This window comes from Perna viridis, chromosome 3 (genome assembly GCF_037379345.1).
Source record: "Perna viridis isolate PV_CMFRI_1.1 ecotype Kerala chromosome 3, ASM3737934v1, whole genome shotgun sequence".
Classification (NCBI taxonomy): Eukaryota; Metazoa; Mollusca; class Bivalvia; order Mytilida; family Mytilidae; genus Perna; species Perna viridis.
This window is the reverse complement of record NC_142447.1, coordinates 34,014,541-34,041,853: the sequence shown is the minus strand read 5'-3', so window position 1 is coordinate 34,041,853 and position 27,313 is coordinate 34,014,541. Positions and strand designations below refer to the sequence as shown.

The 27,313-nt window shown below is 31.9% G+C and overlaps 1 protein-coding gene across 2 annotated transcripts in view; it reads right to left on the bottom strand.

The window, feature by feature from the left end:
- Positions 1-1,659: 1,659 nt before the first annotated feature.
- The window catches only part of LOC148621969 (uncharacterized), a 68,763-nt gene continuing 43,109 nt past the window's right edge, over positions 1,660-27,313 (bottom strand). For both annotated transcript variants that reach the window (XM_088571384.1, XM_088571385.1), the window contains 14 exons: positions 27,129-27,208; positions 26,671-26,922; positions 20,216-20,437; positions 18,826-18,952; positions 18,403-18,507; positions 17,143-17,211; positions 16,630-16,812; positions 14,353-14,526; positions 12,698-12,876; positions 9,801-10,007; positions 8,784-9,000; positions 8,289-8,476; positions 7,771-7,951; positions 1,660-6,254 (listed from right to left, as the gene is read on the bottom strand). In XM_088571384.1, the coding sequence (XP_088427510.1) occupies positions 5,950-6,254; positions 7,771-7,951; positions 8,289-8,476; positions 8,784-9,000; positions 9,801-10,007; positions 12,698-12,876; positions 14,353-14,526; positions 16,630-16,812; positions 17,143-17,211; positions 18,403-18,507; positions 18,826-18,952; positions 20,216-20,437; positions 26,671-26,922; positions 27,129-27,208 (2,489 nt within the window). In that variant the 3' untranslated portion in view covers positions 1,660-5,949. The remainder of the gene's footprint in view (positions 6,255-7,770; positions 7,952-8,288; positions 8,477-8,783; positions 9,001-9,800; positions 10,008-12,697; positions 12,877-14,352; positions 14,527-16,629; positions 16,813-17,142; positions 17,212-18,402; positions 18,508-18,825; positions 18,953-20,215; positions 20,438-26,670; positions 26,923-27,128; positions 27,209-27,313) is intronic.

The following is a 27,313-nucleotide window of genomic DNA, read 5'->3' as shown; positions in this document are numbered from 1 at the left end:
TCATGCGCCCAGTTTTAGTGGAGTTCAAGTTGCTCATTTATTTTGTATATATTATTTTTGTTATTTTATGTTCGTTGTTATGTGTCTGTTTTCCATGTCTGGACTTTCTCCCTAGATTAGAATCTTTTGATTTCCGCTATAATTTTGGTTTCTTTGATTACTCTTCTAACTCAGAAGTCATATACTGCAAACTTATTAGTTGTCACGGTTACTTATGTTCGCATACTTTAAATAAAAAAAATGTGCTCTGTAGTGTAAACAACCAATTTCAGGGGAACTATTTTTTTTATTCATTTGATAATGTAAATACAAATATTAATACACCATGAAATAATATATTTATAACACAAATCCTTGTGCAACATTCTTTTTGTGTAAAGGAACCTTATTCTAAAGTTTATCAAAAGCAATCGGACCAAAAGTAAGTACATTTGTATCTGTAGAAGACGACAACATGAACTAATGACAGTACCATACCATTATACAACAATAAAAAATTTGCAGTCATATATATATTAGCTGTGAAATGATTTACTATAACCTTGGTATCCTTGATTTCTCCTACTAGAATATTTCGAATAAACTGTTCCCAACGTGAGTCTAGTTGTTAACTGTTTAAGCATTAACTAAAAGTTGAATAACCACCGTTAAAAAGCAAAAGTTAATTAAGTTCTTCAATTTTTAGTCAAATTTTTTAGAGCAATAATACATTCTTACACTGAATCAAATGTTGAGCACTCGAAAAATTAACTTCCCAGAGTGCAGAAAATATTGTTTGATTATGTTTTTCTGATTTCTTTTTTTTAATTTTTTAATATAGCTCATTCATTACAACATCCTACGAAACATTCATTCAATCTTTTTTTTTGAATTACAGATGACATCCACCAAAATCACTTTATTAGTGGCTTTATGAAGTGTATGATAGTATATCTACACCATAGAAGCAGTGACAGATGCTGTGTTATGCTTATTCTACATTAACTCGTTTAGTCTTCGATTAGTGATAGTTGCTTATTTCTGTGCAACAAATTATCATCCAAATCTGCTTTAATCGATATCTGTACATCAACAGCAATGTATAGGTAGCAGAAAATATGTATGTACTATCAGACCAATTAATAATTGATAATAGAAATGGTAAACTTTTATTTTGATCTGGTGAAAACCTTTATTTCTTTTTCTTCTGTAGCCTACAATACATTTTTGTATGAATATATTAAATTAGATGCCTCAGATACCCAAATCTCTCACCTGGAACTCATTTTCGCTTTGGGAATAGTTAATGACAAGATAAAAAAATCAAACAATTGAAACCTTCCCCTATCTGCTTCTATGGTTGTTAAAATGTAAGTCAAAAGTTGCAAAAAGTATATTTTTGATATTTCAAGGGCAATTACCCTAAACAAGAAGTTGTCTTACAACTTCGATCCTTTGTAGACTTTAAAAAGCTCTTTCAGACGAAGTAGGAATTTAATCTTGTTTTCTCGGTCGCTTGTAGATTTTGCATTATTTACCTTGATATAAGTAGTTTCCTCCTCTTTTTTTTTCAGAGGATACTACATGTAGTAAGATTTGTGAACGGCGACGGAGACAGACAGAGTGACAGACGCAGTGTGATGACATAAGCTAAAATATGCCTTTGAGTTAAAAGAGCAATCAAGCTAACATATAACTTTATGCCTAGATATAACAAATCATGACAAAATCAAATACACGTAATGCATTAATATTACACCATAATTATTAAAACCAGGCTAATCAAATTATTCCTTAGCACAAATTGTTAACAATATAAAATAAAGGCTCACTAGATAAAAACATGCAGACATTAAGGCTGTTTTAATTCTCATAAACTAGAAAGATTCTTAACATTTATAATTTCATACATACGCTCAAGTTCAGGTAACCACCTCCTCAAGACCTGAAACAATCATCGATTAAAACAAATTGAAAGCATTCTCAATAACTTTCTGTTACTTATATTAAATTGTACATACAAAGGAATAAAGCTATAGATCCTATCATGCAACATACAGAACATTACTACTCAGTACACTAAATAAATTACAAGCTCATTTAGATAGAACATAAATAAGGAATTTATTTAAAAACAAAGAAAAATTAAACTTTTCATCTCATAAGACATTAGGATAGTAAGCAATATAAATAACCTTATACTCGGCGTCACATAAATAACATACTGTTAAAATTTGAATAAAAATATTTTCTACGACTTTATTGACACCTACCTCGTTTAAATTGTCTTAAATGACGTGCTCATTCGTTTAGCCAAACGGCTTCTCCTTAAACATTGAATCATTAAATTCCGGTCAGATTTTAATTCTCGGTGCCAATATTTACATTGTAAAAAGTCGGCCATGTTTACAGTGATCGGGTTGCTAGGAGAGTTTGGGAGTTCTTGGTAAAGCAAGCACAAAATGATTATGAATCAAAGGACGTGAAAAATGATCTTCACCAATTACTAATTCCACATTCACGTGAAATTAACATAATGAGAAAAGAATACTGATAATTGTTACACCTTTTTTGTATATATTCATTACAATATTCAATGGCTTCTCTGGATTTTACCTGAACTTTAACCTGCAGAGGACTATATATCAGCATGATTCTACATATGTCAGCTCACAATCCTCAGAATGGCATGTGGGGTTAGCAGACTTGCAGTGCAGTACTAGTCACCGGAAGTGAAGTGTCTATAAACAGCATGGGAAATCCCAGTGTTTTCACAAGATAGGGGTATATTTAGAAATCATGATGGAGATTAGGCTTCACATCACAAGAAGCAAAATACACCTGTAAAATGTACAGAAATGTTTTTCCTTTCAGAAACTGTTTAATTTTTTTAAATGAGATGAGAACTTTTTTCACAGCACTATGAGGAACAGAGGTAATTTCTGCGTAGGACTATTTTTGCGTACGTTCCAAATGCTCATTGGTGGTCTGTAACCTCAATAGATTCCGAAACAGTATGGGTTGTACAAAAACTTTTCAGGATCAATTTTCTGATTTTGCAGGACATTAATTATGATTTTGGTCAGTAGTTTACTCAAAGATGAAAGCACTCTCTTACTTTAACAAATGACAATGGAAACAGAAAGTTCTATATCTTAAACCGCGCAGGCGTGCACACAGAAAGAATTTAAAACTGTATTTAAGTAAACTTGAACTACTGTCGATATAACATTACATCATGGAAGTAAGTGAAAAAACCTATTCATGAAATAAATTCCCAAATTGCACTGAGTGCAATATAGCTTCAAAATCACGAGGTCATTAGTAACAACAAAAACCCCGAACCCAGTGGTCGTATCCTGATCAGCTAGGGCAAGTGTGGACACAATAGTAGTTTTTGACACATTTAAGCACAGGGGCTTACAATTGATAATGGACAAAGTAACTGGTTTGGACACTGTATAGCACAAAATTTGTAATTCAAATAAAAATTTTGAAAACCAGACCAAAAATAGACAAAAGGTCGAATTTAGGAATGTGGTCCCTTTGACCCCTTATAACCGGAAATCTGTAAGAGGTATCTGTAATCTGATTGAAAAATGCAGGCAAGGATTTTCATAAGGAATCCAGTCAAAGTGCCATTAGCACTGAAATTTTTTGATTTCAGTGAATATTGTAGCATGAAGAAACTTTCAAAGAGTACATAATGTAAAATAGAACTGAAATCATACAGTTGTGTATCCCATATAATTTAGAACTGTTTTTTTTTAATATGAAGAAACTGTATATCAATCTTTACTACAGATGTCTGAAGTATAAGCTGTAATTGATAGTTATACAGTATCCAACTTCACACACATTTACAAATCTTGTTCCATTTCACTTTTTCCCAAAAGTCCAAAAGTTAATTTGCATTTACATTAAAATACTATTTTAACAGTATTTATCCTACACTGTAAACATACTCAAATAAAATCAATTTCACCTTAAGAAAAAAATTTCCTAGACACTTTCTATCAATTAAAATTTATTGCCAATTTTACTTGGTTAAAATAACTACTCTTCACTTCTTCACTTCTTGTATATTAGTGATAAAATATTGATAATAGGATGAAGGTTTCGACTGATAAGTGTGTTAAACAGAACATGCTCAACACATTTAAAACAATTTCTCAAAATTAATTATTTGCCACATAATAAATGTTAATACATTAAGGTTAAGAGATGAAGATGAAATACTAAACACACAGAACTAATTCTACAAAATATTAATGTCAGAGTAAAATAATGAAAGAAATCCTACATATGAGTAGGGACTTTACATAAAAAAACCCTAAGTTTTCAAGTCTCTCAATAGTGAAAATTTTGTGAACTGATAAAGGAAACACTAAAACAGTGAGAACTGTTGAACTTAGTCTCTTTTGGACTTCAGAATTTCTCCGGTTAAGGCAGTCATTTTGTTTACCAATGTTTTAAATACTTAGTACCTTTATATTGATGTATAGGGACTATTAAAAAGTGTCTGGTTTTGACAGTATTTTTGATTTTTCAAAACAAGTTCCACTGTTTCATTGAAAAATATTAGATATTTATTTATTAATCCTTCAACTTATAATCATATAATAATACATACCATTCATTATATATATTTTTTTGATAACCATATGAATATTTGCAGTTGTTAGTTTTCATGCATTCAGTCAAACAAATTTGTGGGTAGTAGTTCTCATGGTTTTGAAGAAAAAATTAGTGTGGTTCAAAATACAGTTGAAGAGGTTTAACCTAATACAGTTTGGGCTATTACAGACACATCTTTCAAACTTGATACAGTTCTGAATGTGGATTGTTAACACAACATAAGTTTCTTTATAGAATAAAAGTGTTCAAACACTTTTAAAATTTGTTATCATCCCCAAAACTGAAAAATTCTTGCTTAATTCTTTTTTCAGCTCCTTTTACTGAATACCTAAGGTCATAACCCTAAATTTTTAACCATATTTTATATTTTTGGTATGGAACCTTGTGGTACAATTGCATACAGATCTATACACATTAACTTAAGTTATTAAATTACATTTGATAAAGTGCTTATTTTTGGATCTAAATTTCTAGGAAGTTGGGAATGCCTTACCAACCTTCCTTTTGTGGTACTGAATATTATTGTGAAATTTCATTGAGATCTATACACATTTACTTCAGAAATTGCTCCAAAGCCAGAAAAATGTTGGTTTTAACTTTTCAGCCCCTAATTTGTAAATGTTTATAGTCATAACCCAAAAAGTTCCTGTCTGATCATTAAGTTGTGGAATCCTTTGGTATAGCTTCATAGAGATAAAGGAGCAAACATATTTACCATAATTTTACCCTAAGTTTTGTTCTTAAATTATACGTAGCAAGTCTTATTAGAATTACAAAAAATTACATTTATAACTTTTGTAAAAATAACATTTAATAATTTTGATTGATTTTATCCATAGTGATTTATTTATTATTTGTTGACAGACAAGATGTAAAGCTTAGATAATGTATTTTGCAAATACATTCATATAACCACAACACATATGTAATAAACAATACATGAATGGTAGCTTCAATAATTTCCATTATGATTATTGTCTTCCTCAGTCATTGAATGACATTTTGGCCATAGGCATTCTTCAGTTCCTTCTCCAGCTAATTTCTTCACTACATCTTTGATTTTTGGACTTTCCAGTTGTTAAAAGTGTTGTGATGTCACAGTGTTAATGGTAAAGAAAGACAATTAACAAACAGAATAATTCCCATAGGAATTTTCATTATGATTATAACAAATAAAAACAAAAGAAAAAAAAATAGGTTTATGTACAGCACTTTTAGTGTCAGTCTTAAAGAAAGGGAAATTTAACAAAAATAATTGCATCTGTGACAAATGAAAGAAATGTTTTTCATCAATTCATCTTTCAATACTAGTGTCAAACAAATTGTAAAAGTTTAGTATTTAAACTTGATACGATATTGAGGATAAGCCTGTGTGTCATTGAAAATCACATATTCAACAGTTGGATTGTAATTGGCATCTGTTGCTGCATCATAGTTTAGCATGGTACCATCTTGTCTTATGGGTAAATAACGCATATTCCTCTGTCCTTTCATAGTTACTCCTGTCAAAACCTTACATAAATATATATTGTGTTCCCCTGTAAGTGCATGTCCACCAGTACCAGCTGCTAGCCAAGACCGTGCAGAATATGAAGCATCTGCTGAAAAATACACTCCTTCACCCCAATAAGCATCCTCTGAAAAAAAAAAAACCAAAAAACATAACATGAAAATGTAAATAGCTATAATCTGGTAAAAAAAAAAGGCAATAAGAACGAACCAAAAAGGTTGCAAACATCGCTGTTCTAATGATACATCCTACCATTACAAGTATATGATGCTCAGCAAAGCCAAACAATGTCAGTCATCCAACGGTGGTATGGCATTTTTGTACAAATTCAAAGAGATCAATTTAACTTTACTGAAGATTTTATTTGAGGATTGAGAAAATGTCTAATTCAGGCCCCTTATTGGCCCAACATTCCTAATCAGTTCTAGTGACAACCCCAAAAATCAATCCTCCTTTATGGCATCTTTTGATACAACATCAAATAGACGCATTGACTTTCAGTTAAGTTATTGTGTGGACTTCAGGAAAATGCTTGTTTCTAGTCATTTTTTTATTCTTGATTTCTATAACCCCCAAAAATCAATTCCAGCCTTCGTTTCATAGTATGACAACGTGTATACATTCATAAAGAACTATACACTTACACTCAAGTTAACAAGTTATTCTTAGACATCAATTGACCGTGATAGCAATGAAAATAAGATACCATAATATGGCAACCAATTTTTAGCAATCATATATCCAAAATGTAGAATTAGAAGTTTATAAAAATCAAAAGTGAGCTATCATCAATAGAAACAAGCCTTCTGAGAGTATTGCAAAGCAATACCTAGTCCCCTATCGGCTGTTTATATCACTGACCCAAATACTACCTTGGATCATCAAGTATAAATGACAAACTGAAGAAATGACCTTGATTTTGAACAGAAGAAGGGATATGGATAAAGACAAGAAAGAAGAAGCATTTTTTAATTATTTTCCAAAATGTGAATGATGAACAGATGGACAGACAACAGTTTATTATTTTATACCCCACCTGTATAGATGGGCATACAAAAAACAAATTAAAGAATGAAGAAAACTATGCAATATTTGAAATTCTATCATTATGTTACTAAGCTTCATAGTGTAAACAATTCACTATAATCAATATGCTATGATTTTGGTAACAACAGCACTAAATTTTTGGGAAGCATGAAATCTAGCACCCCACTAAGTTAAAAATAACATTTCTCATAAAAATATCATCAAAGACTTCTCTGAAAGTTTCTGTTACCAAATTTCATTTGAAAACTTAACCAGCATTAATTGATAATATCAATTCTTTCTTAGGTCTTATTTCTTTGATGAGCTTAATGCAAATTTCAAGCAGTTAAATAACACTAAGATCCTTATAATATAGGTATATAATTATTATTTTTGTATTTGGGTAGATTAAATTTTGAGGTCAAATTTGTTATCAATCAACACCTAAGAATAATCCAACTGAACACTAGAGGTCAAAGGTCGATAGCAGAGTAAAGTGAAGAAATATAGGGATATATATAGTTTCCTGACAAAACCACTTTACCTCTAAAATTACAAAGCACTGTGTGTAAAGATTTTCCAGACTAAATATATATAAATAACTGGTGAATACTTACTACTGTTGTCTCTACAATAACTCCTATTAAAGCCATAGAAGTTGATGCTAACAACAGCAGCTTCAGGAGTACCATGCCATAATTCTTTCTCATTCTGTGTACCAGAGGGATTTTGCTTCTCAATCAAATCTCTCTTTGCTGCATACATTCGCCATAAATTTAAATTCTGAATTCTCTCAATCTACATTAGGAATAAAGCAATTTGATATTCTTAAGTTCTTATATATAAAATAAAGATCTCTTAGACTAGTATTAATAATGCCAAACTATCTCTCATCTGTCACAGTATTTCAATTTTCAACGTCACATGAGGTTATAATATAAACTTAAACAGAACTAAAGGAACAATTTACTGCTTAAATTTGGTTATCTCCACATGCAAACATGAGTCAATTATCATTTTGCTTCCTGATAAAATACCCCACCACCCACCCACCCACCCCCCCCACAAAAAAAAAAAAAAAAACAAACAAAAAACTAGGTTTTCTCAAACAACAGAATTACTTCTTTCTACCTACCTTGGTGACTGCCAGTGTTTGTTTATTGAACTGAGTGGCCCATTCCTTTCTACCACTGAACACAGAGTCTATAAACTTCTTCTCCACAGATTTGTATTCTGGTGATGAATTAAGGAGGGTAACAACTTTAACAGATTCAGTTCCTTGATCATCCCATTCTGGAGGGGCTTCAGTATTACCAGCACCACCTTAGGAGTTTATTTAAATTATTATATTATATCACAGATTATATCACAGGAGACTGATCTACGAAATTTATATTTTCAGGACCACTGAAATGCATATAAATAAATTGAAAAGAAATTGAGCAAATCAATAACGTAAAAAAAAAAAAAAACAAAAAAAAAAAATAAATTTAAACTAAATCATAAATCTAATATTCTAATGTTCCTGATTCAGGAACTATTATTTATAGACCTATTCTGATGGATAGCTAAAGTCTGGTAACAGAACTTACTCTACTATATTAAGGTAAATATGTGTATATGTAAAAACCTTGTATTTTTTCTCTTCTGATAACATCCACTTTGTTACTTTTGTCCTTCTTTAAGTATTCTGTCATCTCTTTTAATACAATGACATAGTCTTCTCCTTGGGCATCCTTAAACTCCACTTCAGTACGCCCTGATTCTCCCTTATAAGCTGTTTCCAGATACATGTTAACCATATCTGGATAAGGGATAAGTTCTGGTAAACCAGTTGGACCAGTATCCTAAAGAATTAAAATTAGGTTATAGTTCAGACAAAAGGTAAATGTTTGTTTTAGGCATCTTTTTTCGGCCCCTAATTCCTAAAAAGTTCAATTATTAACCCACAAAATCAACTCCAGTTTTCCTTTAGTGGTATGACATCTTGTTATACAATTTCAAAGATTCATTAACCAATAGTCAAGTTATTGTCTTGACATCAGGAAAATGCATATATGTAACCCTGCTCTTTGCCCCAAGTTTCTGAAAAGTTCAAGTCTTAACCCAATACCATATACATTTGTATGCTTTTACTGGAGTTAGATAGTTAAATTCTATGAAATGCTTGTTTTAGGCCCATTTCTGGCTCTAAATCCTAATCTAAAACAGTTGCGACTATGTAATATCGTTTTGGAGTTATTTTATGGCCTGGGAACTAAACGCATCGTTTTGGCTATCAAATCTAATCTATAACGAAAGATACATAATACAGACTTAGACATAAATGCACGTGTAGCATGCAAAACAAACGCCGCCCATCTTTCACGCTATTGGCTTATTTTAATACATTACAGACTATATCCCCAAAAATCAATACAAACTTTCCTTTTGTGGTTTGGAACCTTGTTATATAATTTTCTAAAAATCAACAGACTAATACTCAAATTATCGCACGAAAACCAAGTGTCTATGGATGACAATGGCAACAGCACTATACCAATATAAGACCACAATTTATTTTGCAGTCGTATAGAAAGTTTTCACAGTTGTAGAAGAAATCCACTGCCTAAAAAGTGAATTACAAAAGAACATATTGATCACTGACCTTGAGATACCATTGAACTTGTTCCTGTATTATGGCAGCCTCAGCTTTACAATGTCTAGCATGGTTAAATTTCCTCACTGCATCAAAAACATCTTGTTTAGCACCCATTACTTCATCAAGCACTCCATCAAGTATAACTTCACCTTTTGTCGAATCTATGGTGAATGTAATTGCATATTTATCACCTACTGACATTAGAAAGTCAATCTGTAAAAAAAAGAACAAGTACTAGTATTGGAAATAATGATGTAACGACAACACCTATAAGCATGGCTCACAGAAAGATACACCAAGCTTTCCTATGTACAAGAGTATTTTCTATTGTTCTCATTTCATTATTTCAGTCATGCATTGATAATAAGAAGCCCAAAGCATAAGAATAAGATGCTAAAAGCATAAGGCTAGAATATTTACTAGTATATTGTTGTGGGATTGTTATGTTTTCACAGATTCAAACTATAGTGGGAAGCAATCTCCATATTATACTAATAACAACGGGCTCCCAGAAGCCTGAATCGCTCACCTGGTTAAAGTTTGTATTTCAAGGGCAATAAATTTAACAAGGAGTTGCCCAACAATTTTGACTCAAAAAGACTTTGGTAGGACTATCATAAGGATCATTTCAGCAATTGAAAGTTTCTTCTATCTATTATAGTTTTCAAGATATTGGCTAAAAACAGTAAAAAAAAAAACCCAAAAAAACGTCATTTTTCATCTTTCAAGGGCAATAATTCGTACAAGGAGTCCCCTGACAACTTTGATCCCTGAAAACTTTTGAGAGCCTTTTAATAAGGGTCATTTCAGCAATTGAAATAATTTGGCTAAACCTAACAGTTTTGGATATATATACGAAGAACTACTGTCTGACCCCTATGTTCTATTTTTAGTAACAGTGGCCATTTTTTTTTCACTGATCAAAAATCCCCACATCAGTTCTATGCAAGATATCCCAAGGAACATACAAACCAAGTTAGGTTATAATTGGTCAAGTAGTGTCAGAGGAGAAGATTTTTGAAAGAAATAACATTAAAAATAGCAAAAAAACAGGGAAAAAGGACAATAACTCCAACAAGGCTTAACAGAATAAAATTCAAATTTGACCACAGATAGATCTTATCATGCTGAACACTTTTAGCCTACGTCAAAATTTGGCTAAACCTAACAGTTTTGGAGATATATGTGAAAAACTACTGTTTGAACTCTAAGTTCTAATTTTAGTAACAGCGGCCATTTTTATGACAGATCAAAAGTCACCACATCAGTTCTATGTAACATTTGTTTAGATAATCTTTTCAAACTGAAATTCAAACTTATACCTGTATTTGATGATTCTCAATAACTATGCAAAGTTTTTTAAAAAGACACATTAATTTCCTCTAAGTTAGCATGTGGAAACTAGTATGGGATGGACAGACTTTTAAGTGTGGGTATATAAATCTGAATGTGTCTTTATTATGTATACGTTTGTGTGCAGTGGAAATCCAATCAGACATACAATGTAGTAAATATAATCGAACAATCAAACTTAACAGAAACACAACTGTGAGAAGTGGGCAACTATTGCAATACTATGGATAAACTGAATTATTCTTATTTGATTTTTTCATAAGATTAATATCAAATGGAAAAAAGTAATTGGTTTGTACAATTGTATCAAGTCTCAGTTTTGACAAAGCAGTACATGAAATTACATGATGATTTGTGCTGGGTATGCATAAGCCCACTCACATAGAAAATTGATATTAGACAGAAACCAAAATTAATTGGATCAACCCATCCAGTGAGAACTGAGATTATTGTACCTCAAATGTTCACTACCATTCCATATCATATAAAATGCCAAATTCCGACAAAACAGGAAGTTCATATCTGTCAGCAACAAAAATCACTTACAATGTGTAATCCATCTACATAAATTCAGACACCAAATTTGAAATATTTGAAATCTGTCCATCCATTAAGAGCAGAAATAATTGGATGGGCATGGTGATTTCAATACACCAGCCACTTGTGAAGTGGGAGTATAAAATGAACTTCCATACTATGATATAATAATATTTAATATTTAAATATCAAATCTACCTGCTAAGACTTACTATATAAGCTACGCATGAAAAACATAATTTTTGCCTTAAACAGTAAAGTGATATATAACACTAGTCTCAAAGAGAACACTACATAATAATTTAATTTGATCTGTAATAAGCCTTCTGATTGGTTGGTTCTATCTTTACAATATAGGTTATTGTGTATGAACTAATTTGGTACTATGAAGTAACTAATTTTGATTGGATCACAGTCTGCATTTTCAAGTAATCCCAAATTAAATAACATTTTAGTTAAGGATCAAATATTAATTTAGACTGGAGTTAAATCATAAGTATTGTTTTTATCCAAGTTATGCTTGCACAACCATCTTTGGGACAATTTACCCTTGTTAACACTTCCAAATTCATGAAGTTTGAACTGCCTTTAAGTTGGGTGTATTGCATAACTTGGTCAATTAAAAATAATCCTTAATTCTCTATGATTAGGTCATTTTTATCTACTTCTTGGACTACTAGATATTTACGACATCACATCATGGGAGGATGTTGTGTGAAAAATTTGTCATTGTGATTGGTTGTTGAGTGGTTGTGCATCATTTTTAAAAAAAAAACATGACTGGTGGAAGGTGATGTTGTGACTTTCTTTATGTTGTTCTCCTGTAACCACTGGTGTCATCATAAACAGACAATCATTCAAATTTCTACCATGGCACGTGCCAAATGTAAAGCAGCCAAATTTTTCAAAGGAATCTGAGAAAAAGATTTCATAATGAGTGAAAGTTGAATATTGCAAAATATCAACTCAAGTTATTCAACATCATAACAAACGAGATTTTAAACAAATGTTACCTCAGCATCCTTTGCCTCTCTAAGAATGCTGTCACAAACTATCTCAGTTTTGTATTTATCTTTTATGGCTTCATCAAGTAAATCTTTTGCTCTTGTGAAATGTTCTTTAGATAAATAGTAAATAGTGAAGGACATTGATGATCTGTTTTTGTCCTCTGATTTTACCACTTTCTGTGCCCCTAAAATCAAAAAAAGTATTACTTGAAAAAAAAACAGAAATATGTACATTCTGTACAGAAATTTCATCTCTTGATTACTGAAATTTCAGCATTAAAATGTCTGTATGAAAAAGGGGATCATATCTTCTGAAATTTAATTGCAAAACATTCACCACCATCAAACCTGATCTTTATTTTATAGTAGAAAGCATTTTAAAATTTTGGATAAGTAGCAAACTAAAAAGTGAACACGACCAGTTAACTGTCTTGAGGGGACACAATGATCGCTATATCATCAGTGGTGACCAGTTAACTGACTTGAGGGGACACAATGTTATCATCGGTAGTCACCATTTAACTGACTTGAGGGGACACAATGATCGCTATATCATTAGTAGTGATATTCTCTTTTTAATGAATCTTTAAATCTATGCAGTACAAACTTAGGAAAGGCAACAACATTTATCTTTAAGGTATCATTCCTTGGGGAGGGACAGCATTGAATTTCAATATTGATAGAATATATTTCTTGTCTATAGGAAATCAAAATAATTTTTATGAATAATAAATATTCCGCTTATCCAGAATATCTTTAAATACTTGTTTTGTTTTGCTACATTCAAATAGGAATATTTTTTGCTGCTTCATAAAAACTTATAGTCATACTATTACTGTAAGTAGTGGAAGCTTTTTAATAGCGAGGGAAAGTTTTTTACAGTCAAATACAATGTTATATCCTCTGAAAAATCTGATGAGATATAGTATCAATATGGGTTAAAAATTTACCTGGATATTATTTACATAACCTCCTTCAAATTTTATTTAAAAAGGGAACTTACTATTTTCTATAGTGATGGAAAATAATCTTGGTCTTACACTTTTATTTCATAGTTGTACACAAAAACAGTCTGTCTTAAATAAAATTACACTACTTCAGTAATTTTCAAATGCTTGTTCCCTTGTCAGGCATTTAAGTACCGGTCCACATAAAATTCAAACACTGCCCATGGTAAAGTGATTCATGGTGTAGAAAAACCCACCAAACAAATGATGCTTTTTCAATCTACATATGCTATATTTTTAAGTAACAGCTGTCCTTTCCATTTTTGAGAAAAAAACATACTTTAAACTTACAATAAAATCAAACAAAATTAAGAAGGATAACTCTTGCTAACTGCTAATTTCATGCACAATCTATATAAATTCTATCACAAAGGCGCAACACCCAAATGAAAAACTATGACTGGTTATGCAGCCTGTAACTGATCCTGAAAAAGAAATAAATGTGAACTCTGTGGGTTTTTGACATGCCTGTCTGATTTTCAAATAAACTGCTCCTTCCATTGTGACAACCAAGAAAGCTGTTCATGAGTGTTGTCATGCAAAAACTACTTAACATAACACAAATGATTAGAATACAAAGAAGATAATATGACAGACTTGTTATTATTTCAGTTTTTTTAAAGTTTGCAGTCAATTCTACAAATTCAAACATACCTTTATATCCAGCAGCAGCAGACTGGCCACCAGAACGAACACCTTTCAGCATATTTTTAACCATTTTATCTTGGAATATGACCAAGTAAACCTGTTGAAGATTGACTGGTTTCTTTTCACTAACAAATTCTGCAAGGGCTTCCATTATTGTCTGTCCCATCTGTTCTTCACTACCTGCAGCAAAATCAATAATGCTCTATGACATATGTGAGTATTTTAAAAATATTTATGAACTTTTTATATCCTTATCCTGTAATCCTTCATTTTTAGATCCCCCCCCCAAAAAAAAGCACAAATTAGAAGAGAATAATTTTGATACCTCAACAAGAAATCTTTGAGAGATGGCTCATTAGTGATACACAAGCTTTCCATCACAATTTTAAGAAAATTCAATTTTTTTTCAGAAATCAAATGTCATTCAAGTACAAAAACACATCCCATTAATATACAGAATACCCATATGAAGCTTTGTATAAATATAAACAACCACAGATATACGGAAGCTGAGAATTTGTAACCAAAAAGTGCATTAATAAATGACAGAATGACGGACACAGGTAAAACAGTATACCCCTTCTCATATGAAGCAGGGGTATAATTATGGATAATACTGTTTAATAAGAAAACCCTTCAAAATGAACCATCTGACTGCATAACTTCTGTCTAGCAATTTAGGACAATTTGTGCCTACACGACAATGAATGAACAGACAGAATGGTCTATTCCTTTTAGGCTATATATACCCTTTAACTCCATTTAAACTTGATATAATGACACTTTGGTGTGCAAGTTATAATTTAAAGAATTAAACAACTTTATACTCTTGACTCTTCAAATCCAAATACTTATAGGAAGATGAAAATAAAAGAGAAAAGTATTGAAGTGAATTGATTCACCATACAATTCAGTTGAAAGGTATTTATGACCTGTTTAGTTATTTAAGACATTTTTCAGTTACCATGTTGTCAAGTGCATAAACATTATTTCAACATTTGCCAGAGGTTACGGAATGGCTGTTTTATCAATGACTAAGCATAAGTAGAGTAACAAAAAGCATATAATTTTTTTTATTTTACCTTTTCTTGCCCCTTTTATGTCACAAATCAAACTACCGATATTAACGTTACAATATTTCAAAAACATAATTAGTCAAGAACCAGGTAATTTATTAGAAGTTTAATGAGAATGACTTCTTGTGACCCCAATCTCTTATACAGCTATCACCACAATCCTAAAAACAACGAAAACCTTCCTTTTAAGGTAAGGGATTTTTTTATGATAAAATTTCTTTCAGATCAATGAACAAATACACCAGTAATGGATGAAAAACATGAATTTCTATGGTAAATTCTCACTTCCCCTCTTAGTAATTTCAATAATTCACAAAAGCAGTCAATTTGTTTTCAAAGGTCAAAGGTAACTATTTAGCTTTTCAAGTAATTCTGCTCAAGAGCCATGAATTATAAACTGGTTTGTATGCTCCTGGATGGAGTTTTAGAAATACATGTAGTAGAGAAGTCCAAAATGGTAGAATGAAAATCATGACAAGATGGTGGAGGGTTTCCTGCACATGAATCATCTCCAAGTCAGACCAACCAGCTTGAGACTAATTTGGGGATAGTGAGTTATGTCTCTTGTGGAGTATTTCAGGTTTTACTTGTTTCCTATTAATCTGAAAGTTAATTTAAATGACCAATGTTTCAATATGCAGATAAAAAAGTTGATGTTGAACTTTGTCCTTGAATTTGAAGATTTGTTCAAACAAATCATAGTTATAACCCTGACTTTTGCTATATAGCTATTTTTAGTGCCTACAATTGAATAAATGTTCGTTATGGGTCTACAAAGTTCACCATTATACTGTTAACATTCATTATGGTCTACAAAGTTCACCATTATTCTGTTAACATTTGTTATGGATCTACAAAGTTCACCATTATACTGTTAACATTCGTTATGGGTCTACACAGTTCACCATTACACTGTTAACATTTGTTATGGATCTACAAAGTTCACCATTATACTGTTAACAGATCAGTTTTTGTGGTAGCTAATTTTTTGTAAATTTTATCTAATGAACATGTTCTTGGGTATCAATTTTCAAGGTTTTATAAAATTATCAATTTCACAAGTACTATTTTTCACACTAATCTGTCAACTGCGAAAGTAGGGAAATTTTGTACACCATTTAAAATCACTACATTTACAATATTACTCGAGTCTAATTTTCCAGTTTTTGTTGTAACTAACTTAAAAGAAGTCAGCTGTCTTTCATACCTGTTCCCAAAGCAGGGAATGTAATGGAACCAAGCTGTCTTTTCTCTGCTTTTTTCAGGGCCTCTTTAATGACTTTCTTCCATCCATGCAGACTGTTCTTTGTTGTGATATGTATAATGCGTTTACAGTTAGATAAACCACAGGAAGATGTACAAGCAACACCAAATTTTTTCATGTCATCCTCTGCAAAACAAAAAAATCAATTAAATTTGACAACTTTTTTCTTTGATGTACAAAGTGCTCAATTAAAGTACCATTTCAGTACAGCTGCATACCTGATATCAATATCAGATCAAGAAGTGATTCTGATGTATTTAATCTCAAAATGTAATACAAAGTCCAATCAAAAGTTGTGCTATATCATAATACACCCACTCATTGTTTTGTGTTACACTCTGGAATAAAGAAATAATGAAAGAATAACATACAATGAAATGCCCTAATTTGTAGAACAATTGATACCCATATATTATAATAATTTGACTTCTTGTTAATGTTTACAGGGTATCTTACTTTTCTTGGAACATTCACCATCCAGCTTTTTAGCATCACATTTATTTTTGATGGCTTGAGATACAGCACCTGAAAATAGAAGAAATGCCGATTTCACATTTTAGCTATGAAAAATCATTTAATCTATAACTTGAGTATTGAGTGCAGACTTGTGCATTAAGCATGAAATTTAAATCAGCATAAAAGACCAGTTATTTCAGAAATTTAAGAATTGTTAAACTTTCAGTTTATCTGGTATTAACTGAACAACAATATCCCTAAATAAATGCTCACAGAAGGCAGCTTGATACAACCACAAATCAAACCCTGAACAGTTGGGGCAAGTATGAACACACAATCCAAGCTTCATAATGGTCAGCTCTTACTTGGATTGCAAACAAACATTTGACACAGGATAGGATTTGACAAGAATCGAAAAGGTCTCTTATTCCTTACTTGTTCATGTCAACCTCCAAAATCAATCTTAGTACTACTTAAGTAATGTGACACCTTAGGGTACAATTTTACAAATTATTATCCAGAAATCTTATTACAGGTCTCTTTTTTTAAGTCAACCACTCCCCCACCCCACAAAAAAAATCAATCCCACCCATCCTTTTGTGGTTTGCAACCAATTTCAGTACATTTTTAGAGATTAATGAACTATAATTCATTTTATTGTCCAGAACTCTGGAATTCTATTTTAGTCCCTTTTTGGCTCCTTACTCCTTATTGGTTCAAGTCATAACCCCTAAAACCAATAAAAATATCCTTTTGAGGTTTTGAAACAGGTTGTAACCCCCAAAATAAAAAAAAAGACAGTTTGACCTTTGTGATATAGAACATACTATTGTAATTTCATAGAGATCCATGCACAAATTTTTGTGTTACTTAAAATAATTTTATAGAATGCTTTATTTTTTTCCCCCTAATTCCTAAATGGTTTAGGCCATATTCCAAAAAGCAAACCAATCTTCCTCTTGTGGTATGGAACCTTATTATATAGTTTGGTAAAGATCAACCAACTAATATCAAAAGTGTTGCATGAGAACCCATTGTCTATGCAAGAAAACTTAAATGGACAACACCAAGAATAACTATGAACATGACAACAATAGCAGACCCGTATGTTTACATGTCTGTGCTTGTATAAAAGATGATAAAAAAGATCCAGTTGGTGTCTCTAAAATAAACCGATTCTGGGGGTTGAAGAATAAGCTATTTAAGAAAAATATTAAATAATCTTGATTTTGTTCTTTAAGGCTATCCAAGCCATCATACCATTAAAGTCAAAGTTATCACTACATCCATTTACTATGGCATCACAATTCTTTGATAATATGTCCCCTTGTTCTACTGTCAACTTTACATCACCAACCTTGAATTCTGAAAGTAATTTTAATATAAAATCTATCACTACATTAGCAATAGTTTGAATAATGAGAGTTCACATAATGCTAACATGTTGCTATTTTTCAAAAATCATATCATATGATATCATTTCATAACAAGATCTTCTTCAAGGTCAATTTTACTTGCCACTTGACTGCACAATAGTTTATAATAAGAAAAGAATATCATTTGGAAATCAACTTCATCCTATGACCATTGAAAAAGTTAACTATTCAATGAGATTTAAATAAATAAAGATAACTATGGCTTTTTCTTTCACAAGTTGATATACTTCCTAGAACTATATCTTACCATGATCACTGATAGGTTTAGGAACAACTTTATCTCCTTGGCTACCACTATCATCAGCAGCAAACTTTGGAGGGGCTGTCTTGACTTGCACTTTGGGAACCCACTTTTTCTCCTCAGCCTCAAAAGCCTGTAAAAAGTTTAATCAAATCTAGATAGAAATATTATGCAATTTATTGTCTTATTTTTCATTAAGAGCTAAAACAATATATATGTCATTTAACTTCATTCAAATTGTACGTCATTGAATTAAATATAGGTCGTGAAGAGATTACATACATCCCATAAGTATACCTATCATTTTTTTAGAGTTTCTGTTCAATGCTTTTTATTTTACTAGTGTCCATTATTTTCATTAGCATAACATGGAACTAGCAATTGACTCCAATATGAGTCAATGGCTAAACCGATGTTCTGCTAAAAGAAATCCCACATTTAAAAAGGTAATAACATTGCTACATGTAGCCAAATCTCCCCGCTACCACAAAAAGTTGAAGTGAAAACGTATCATAAACTTCCATAAAATTTGTCAAATCCAAATGGCAGTGCATTACAATCAATTATATATGGTGACTATCATCCTACAAATATTGAACAAAATCAATTGAGCAGTTTCTGAGGAACTGTGTCCACAAGATGTTTCTATAGTATAGCATGCACAAATTCAACTAAGTCCCATAACTCCTGTAAAATTACTTGAATCAAAATGGCAGTGCAATATGGTCAACTACATATAGTGGCTAACAATCCTACAAAATTTTATCAAAGTAAAGTGTGACAGACGGACACAGGAATACCAGAATTTCTGATGTCCCTTTCTGTGTTGCAGTGGGGTAAAAAAATATTTATAAAGAAAGTGAACAATAATGCAACCCTATAATCATTCCCTGAAAGTATCATAAAATTCTATCAAGTGGTTTAGAAAGAGTTGAGGACACAAAATGGGCACCCATTTACATTCCATTTGAGTCAATATTATGCTGAAGGAAACTCTTTATTCTTTTAGACAAATACAATAATTCCCAGGGGTCAGCTTGATACAATGTCTTGCCCAAAACATAGAACAATTTATTGATAGATACGAGGTTGAAACACTATAAATTTGGATGAAGATCAAAGGCTGAATACAGTACAAATTTTACAACGGAATGAAAGCAGTCAAAGAACTTTAAAAAATTGCCATTGTACTCAGAGCAGGAAATTGAAATGCTCTGTAAAGCCTCCCATATTGCCCTGTTCCTTATATATATATATACAGCAAAAAAAGATATTTAATCTGTAAATTTTCAACTTACACTCTCACACTAAGTAGTCTAGCATTAATTGTTGAACACAAACTCGAGACACAGATCAATAGATGCCTTAATAAACCCTATGACTGAATCACACCAACCTTAACAGTTCTATGATCTTTTGGATGAAGTACAAATCTTATATCCCTTAGTTTGCTATTTGTATAATTAGTAGCAAACTTTTCTGCCATTCTGTACATGTATGTAGCTACTAGATCATGAGGATATCCAATCTTTCCTGTCCCCATAGCAGGAATACCTATTGATGTACATCCATTCTTCTCAGCAGTTTCCAAACACTGGTACACAAACTTACAGATTTGCTGAAATATTGAACACATTTTTTACAGTACAAGATGTTAATTTAAAAATATAATTGTTATACATAGATTTTTCTACTGTAAATCAGCGATGCTCAACACCATTTCAATCCACACTGAAAGTAATGATTTGTAATATTAATGAGATATCAACTCATTCCCTTATGGTACTATCTGCCTCATTATTGCAGTCCAGCACGCTAACCATTATGCCACAAGTTAACCCTGTTAAATATAAAGTATATATATGACCAATAAATATTATATATTTTTGAGATATATGCAAAAAACTACTGTCTGACCCCTATGTTCTATTTTTAGTAACAGCAGCCATGTTTAAGACAGATAAAAAATCCCCATATCAGTTCTATGCAGGATACCCCAAGGAACATTCATACCAAGTTTGGTTCCAATTGGTCTTGTAGTGTCAGAGGAGAAGATTTAAAAAAAAAATGTGAATGACAGTCGACAATGATGGCAATAGCTAACATGAACTTGGCAAGGTGAGCTAAAAAATGAGGAATTTCAGGGAAATCTCATTTTAAAATACTTAATGAAATAGCAGTTCAAATCCTTACTGTGCTAACACTAAATTTATGCTAAAAACAAGATAATAACAAGACTGATAGGGTGTTGAATCTTTGTTACCATCCTGTGTTAATGTTAGCACATAAAGACCTTCATTATGCATAAACACAATTCAAGTTAAATAAATATAAAGTATATAACAAATTAAGTATGTACTCATAACATTATATACTGCTGAAAAACAGGAAAATTCACCAAATTTTTTGTCCAATATGCTTAAAATAGGAGGTTTACATCTTCAAAATGAATAAAAACACTGTGTTTAATTTTAGATATATTTGTTATTGAGTTAAAGATTACACAAAATAGGAACCCTTATATGACAAGCCATTTTCATTTTTATTCCATACTTTAGATATCTTATATAATATATCAGTCATCTTATGTATTATATAAGATATTGTATTTAATGTATAAAATATCTAATTAAATACATGAGATATCTTATACAAAATACTATGTATGAGATATATCTTATTAAAATTTATCAATGATCTCTTATATACTAAAAGATGTATCATGCAACATTCTTATAACTGACTCTCACTTCTCCAGTTCCCTTACAAACAAAATCTTCCATACAAGAGGTCACGATGACTTAAGTTGCAAATCAACAAACTTTATATATGGATTAGAATGCAACTTATGTGGTTTAGTATATGTCGGAGAAACGCAAGAATGATTAAACATAAGAATGTGCAGTCATCGTTCGGTAATTAATACCATCAAATTCCTGACAGATTAAACAAAAGAATGTGCAGTCATCGTTCGGTAATTAACACCATCAAATTCCTGACAGTTTATCAACACTTTAATCAATAAGATCATTCAATCTTCTCTATGAAAGTTGGTATTTTAGAAAAATTTACTATCCTACAAACAGTCCTGTTCTAAGTAAAAACTATCGTAGGGAAAGAGAGGAGCACTGGATACGCAGACTAGGTACCTTACGGATGCAATGACAACATCAAAAGTATAGGAAACCTTTCAAGCCAATATAACAATAGCATAAATCTGATGAATTTATTTGACAAAAATCCAAGACGGGAAAGGAGTCATGGCCATCGCCACTATATGTCACCTAAGTTACATGATGTCTCCATAGATGGTCTCCTTCCTTTCATACAAAAACCTCTTGGACTTCATCACATTAGAACCAAACTTTATTCTATACCTCTCACTCTATTACACTCTGACTCCACCTCATCATGATAGACTTATTGTCATCATTTTGGATATTGGTTTCCACAGACTCTTTAAACCAGCTTGTGTGAAAAGTCAAGATAAAGAAAAACGATCATTTCTTCCACTACCGTTTGTCAACAAAGGTATAGATACAATTAATTTGGCTAACATCCTCCATCACAAAAAAACGTCACCAACAAAATTCCCTCATATTTCAAAGACAAATCCATACCAATTATTTCATATTCCTATACTTAACCCATTGCATCCAAAATATTCAATTATAAAAGGCTATTGCAGATTCTCGAGACTGAGGACTTCAAGGCTAAACCACCTGACTGTTCTTGCAAAAACTCTCCATTCAAAAATGGTCCTTCTGGTCACGTCGTTATGGGAGATCATCATCGAAAATGAATCTCTGCATAATATCCTTTCTAAAGGTCCCAAGTACCGTGAACCAAGCTCCATAAATTGGAATTATAACTTTAAAGTTCTTATGAATGCCGTCGAAGACTATGCAAGAAAATGGGTAAAATGAGAACAAGAAGACATTGATTCTCTGTCAGAGTGGTTAAAAGTCGTGAGGTCTTTAATTTTGAAACAAATGAAAGTTTTAAGTAGGTCAATGAGTGCCAAAGCTAAATCAGTTTTCAAAGATCCCAATGTATCGAAAACATTGTCTACTATACATGACAAATATGTTGTCGTACCAGCAGACAAAGCCCAAAACAACATTGTTTTTGTCTGCAAAACGTTTTACATCAAATATTTATTATCAGAGGTAGATGTAGAAAATAATAGCAGTGATAAAACCTATACTGCTACCACACTCTCCAAAGAAGAGATTGTGGAAAACCATAAATATGTGCTATCCTCTTTTGGTCTCTCTACCAAGGACGATAATTGTGATTTACCGTCTATGTACTGGATTCCGAAACTCCACAAGAATCCATACAAACAATGTTTCATAGCTGGATCTGCAAAATGTACCACCAAACCTCTTTCAAAACTTTTAACTTCTATACTCACAACTGTCAAAGAGAGTCTGCAGTCCTACCACAACACTTGTTACTCCTGTAGGTGGTATTAATTCAATGTGGATCCTGAAAAATTCGAAAGATCTTTTTGAGACAATCAGTTTAAGACTATTATCTGAATATAATAGCATTAAAACCTATGATTTTTCAACAATGTATACTTCTATTCCCCATACTCAGTTAAAATCCTGACTTGAAAACATTATACATCGTTGTTTTTCCAAAAAAGATGGTACACCTAGATACAAATACATAGTTCTTGGTAGAGATTCCTCATACTTTGTAAAAAATAATTCCAAATCATCTTCCAAATATACTTAGGAAGATGTTTACAAAATGCTGGAATTTTTAATTGATAACATATTTGTCCAGTGTGGTGGATGTGTTTTTCAACAATAGTCGGCATTCCAATGGGAACAAATTGTGCTCCCTTACTTGCTGACCTATTCCTTCATTCTTATTAGGCTGACTTTATAGCTAATTTGATCCGAAAGGAAGAATATCGCTTGGCTAGATCCTTTAATCTCAGTTTCCGCTATATAGATGACATATTATCTTTAAACAATCCTAATTTCGGGGATCTGATACATCACATCTACCCCTACAGACACTGTAAGGTCAGCCTCATATCTTGACCTACACTTAGAAATCGATGATAAAGGAAAACTATTGACCAAACTTTATGACAAACTTGATGACTTTTCATTCAGAATTGTAAACTTTCCTTTCATCTGTGGCAACATCCCTTCAGCACCTGCGTATGCAGTGTTCATATCACAACTCATATGTTATGGCAGAGTTTACCGGAACTACGCAGACTTTTTGCATCACGCTAGAACTCTAACAAATAGGCTTCTGGAACAGGGTTATGTTGCTACAAGATTGAAGTCATCACTACAGAAGTATTATGATCGTCATCATGAACTCGTGGATTGTTATGGTGTATCCATCTGCACTGCACAATGAAAACTGATTTATTCAACGGGTCATAGTTTTCCTTTCCTCGTTTGTCTACCCCGGACTTGACTTTTTATGAGCAACTCGGCGGGTGTTTCTAGAAAAGCAGAGGATGTTTACCATACTGGTGCACCTGGTCCATGCTCCCAGTTTTTAGTGGAGTCCGAGTTGCTAATTTTCTTTTGTTACTTTGTATGTATGATTTTAATTACTTTATGTTCTTTGTTGTGTATGTCTGTTTTCCATGGCTGGTCTTTGTCCCTGGATTGCACTCTTTTGATTACTGCAATAACCTTGATTCCCTTGATTACTGTTATATAATATAGAAGGTATCTTATATTTGATATGAAATATCTTGAACAAAAATTTAAATAAGATATTTTATTCAATATATAAGATAGCTAATATTCTATAAAGACGTTTTTTATGTTATATGAGATGACTTATATAATATGTGACTGATGTATGGCAAACTATTTTCATATTTATTCCATATTTTCAATATCTCATATAATATATCAGATATCTCATATACTTCAAAAGATATTTTATGTACTATGTAAGACATCTTATATCATGTATGAGATATCTTACATAATTTTCATATATGTTATTAATCTTGTATAAGTATTATATGAGGAAGGTGAAACTTTCTAATGCTCCCAAAGAAACATTAATTATAAACATCTTTGATTATTTTTGTAAGCTCTGATTTGATATATTATACTTATAACCTTCCAATATGGAAAATTTAGTAATGATATATGGTTTTAATTGTCCTATTAATAAAGCACTATCCTAATTGTTACGGTCTGAAATGTCTATGGGCCGAAATGTCCACGGCATTCATAAGGAATATGGGTTGTCATGGTCTGAAATGTTTTTGGGTCCAATTGTCTGGCATAGGTAAACATTAAGGTTCTTATAAACTGCAAAATGTCTTAAAAGATTTCTATTATTTCATTTAGTTTAGTTTCATTTTGTTTTGATTTGTATTGTCTAATTTTGTTTTTATTTTGTTTTGAATTATTTTTTCAAATTGTTTTGTTTCGATTCTTTTTTTATCAGTTCTGTTTGTTTTGTGCGGTTTTGTTATCGTTTTGCAATTTTCAAGTACCCAAGAATAATGGGTAATATTGATGATATAAACATCTGGATGCCATACTGCAGACTATTTAGGCCAACCCTACTTAGGAAAAGCTACTGTTTTGGTTCTCAAACGCATTTACAGAGTATATGCAAATGAAGCTGCCATGTTGCTGTTTTTCAGCTCCTGAAAATGATGATACAAACCAGATATTGATGCTTTTTTTTTTGGGAATAAGTGTGCAGAACCAAGTTGATGATACAACCATTAACACTCCCGTATTACCATACCCTTAACAACATAAAGTGACACTAGAAGCTCTACTGAGCTTTAATTGCTCAGCTGGCTAGATAAGCTACATTCAATTTTTGAAAAAAATTTCAACTATCATACCCAAGGAACAATCATATCTACTTTCATTGAATTTTGTCCAGTTGTTTAACAGGAGAAGAAAAATAATACTGTGAAAGTACTATTGTTTGTGTGGTACCAATTTTCGTGTTTTTTGTGGGTAAGTCAAACCATGAAATTGGATTCCAACAAATAGTACATTCCCTTTGATGTGTATACTGAAAACTTCAAAACCACAAATTCAAGAATCCATGAACTTGTGCTTCTTCCCTGATCCACGAAAATTTTTATCTACGAATTAAGGTACTTTCATAGTAACATAAAAAATAACCCCCCAAAAAAATGCCCAAATATCGGTTCAGGAAAATTTGACCACAGATAGATCTCCTCATTCTGAAAACTAACCAATTAGAATTTGCCTCAACCTAACAGTTAATGAGAAATATGCAAAGAAAACTGCTGTCGAACCCCTTTATTCAATTTTTATTATTAGGGGCCATTTTGTAAAAGACAAAAAATTCCAACAGCAGTTCTAGGCAAAATAGCCTAAATAACATTCATACCAAGTTTGGTCCAGTCAGAGAAGAAGATTTTTGAAAATAATTACATTAAAAGTAGCAACAACAAAAAATCCAAAAATAGCAATAACTCCAACATTGGTTCACAGATTTTCACGAAATTTTGACAATAGATAGATATCATCAAACTGAGCACTAAAGCTCTGTCAAAATTTGACTTTACCAAATTATTTTGGAGTTAAATGCAAAAAACTGCTGACTGACACCTGTGTTGTATTTCTAGTAACAGTGGCCATGTCAACAGATAAATATCCCCACATCAGTTCTAGGCAGAATACTCTAAGAAACATTTATACCAAGTTTAGTTATAATTGGTACAGTAATGTCAAAGGAAAGAGTTCTGAAAGTAATAGCATTAAAAATACAAAACATATGTCCAAAAAAGGGCAATAACTCAAACATGGGTCAACAGATTTTCAAGTTAAGTCAGTGGTATGTAACCTAAAACCATACTTTATCATCATCCTTAAGTATTTTCTTCTGACCATCCCACGAATCTAATGATGAAAGGTAGACAAATTTACATGTCCCAGAGGGAACAGACAGTTTGACAGCAGCAAATCCTCCACTTGATACTCCCATAGGATGCTGGTTGGCAATGTCTTGTTGAATTCCTTGGCCTAGGCCTTTCATCAAGGAAATTCCTGCTCCACCAGCACTCTCAAGGTTAATATCCTTAGGGACGGCAGACACCAATACTTCAAGCTGCCAAAAAAGATAATAAGTTTAATACTGTTCATTATAAGATTTCTATTTCCTTTTGTGACAAAAAATGAACAAGGAAGCAGATGAGTATGGATTCAGTTTCAGTGTCCATACCAATAGCATAGAATTAAGTACTAAATTTTAGACTTTTGACCTTCAAAATATAATCTATTACTTTACAAAGTCATGTGCAATTGCAAACTTACTTTTTGTACTCCAAGGTCACCTTTTTCCAATTTTACAGTAATGCTATTCTTTTTATAAGGCCCACTACTAGCTCTAAATCCTGAAAATGCAAACAATATACTGTGAAAGTACTTTAATTTGTGGATACCAGTTTTTCGTTGATTAGGGAGGAAACACAAGTTTGTGGATTCTTGAATTCGTTGTT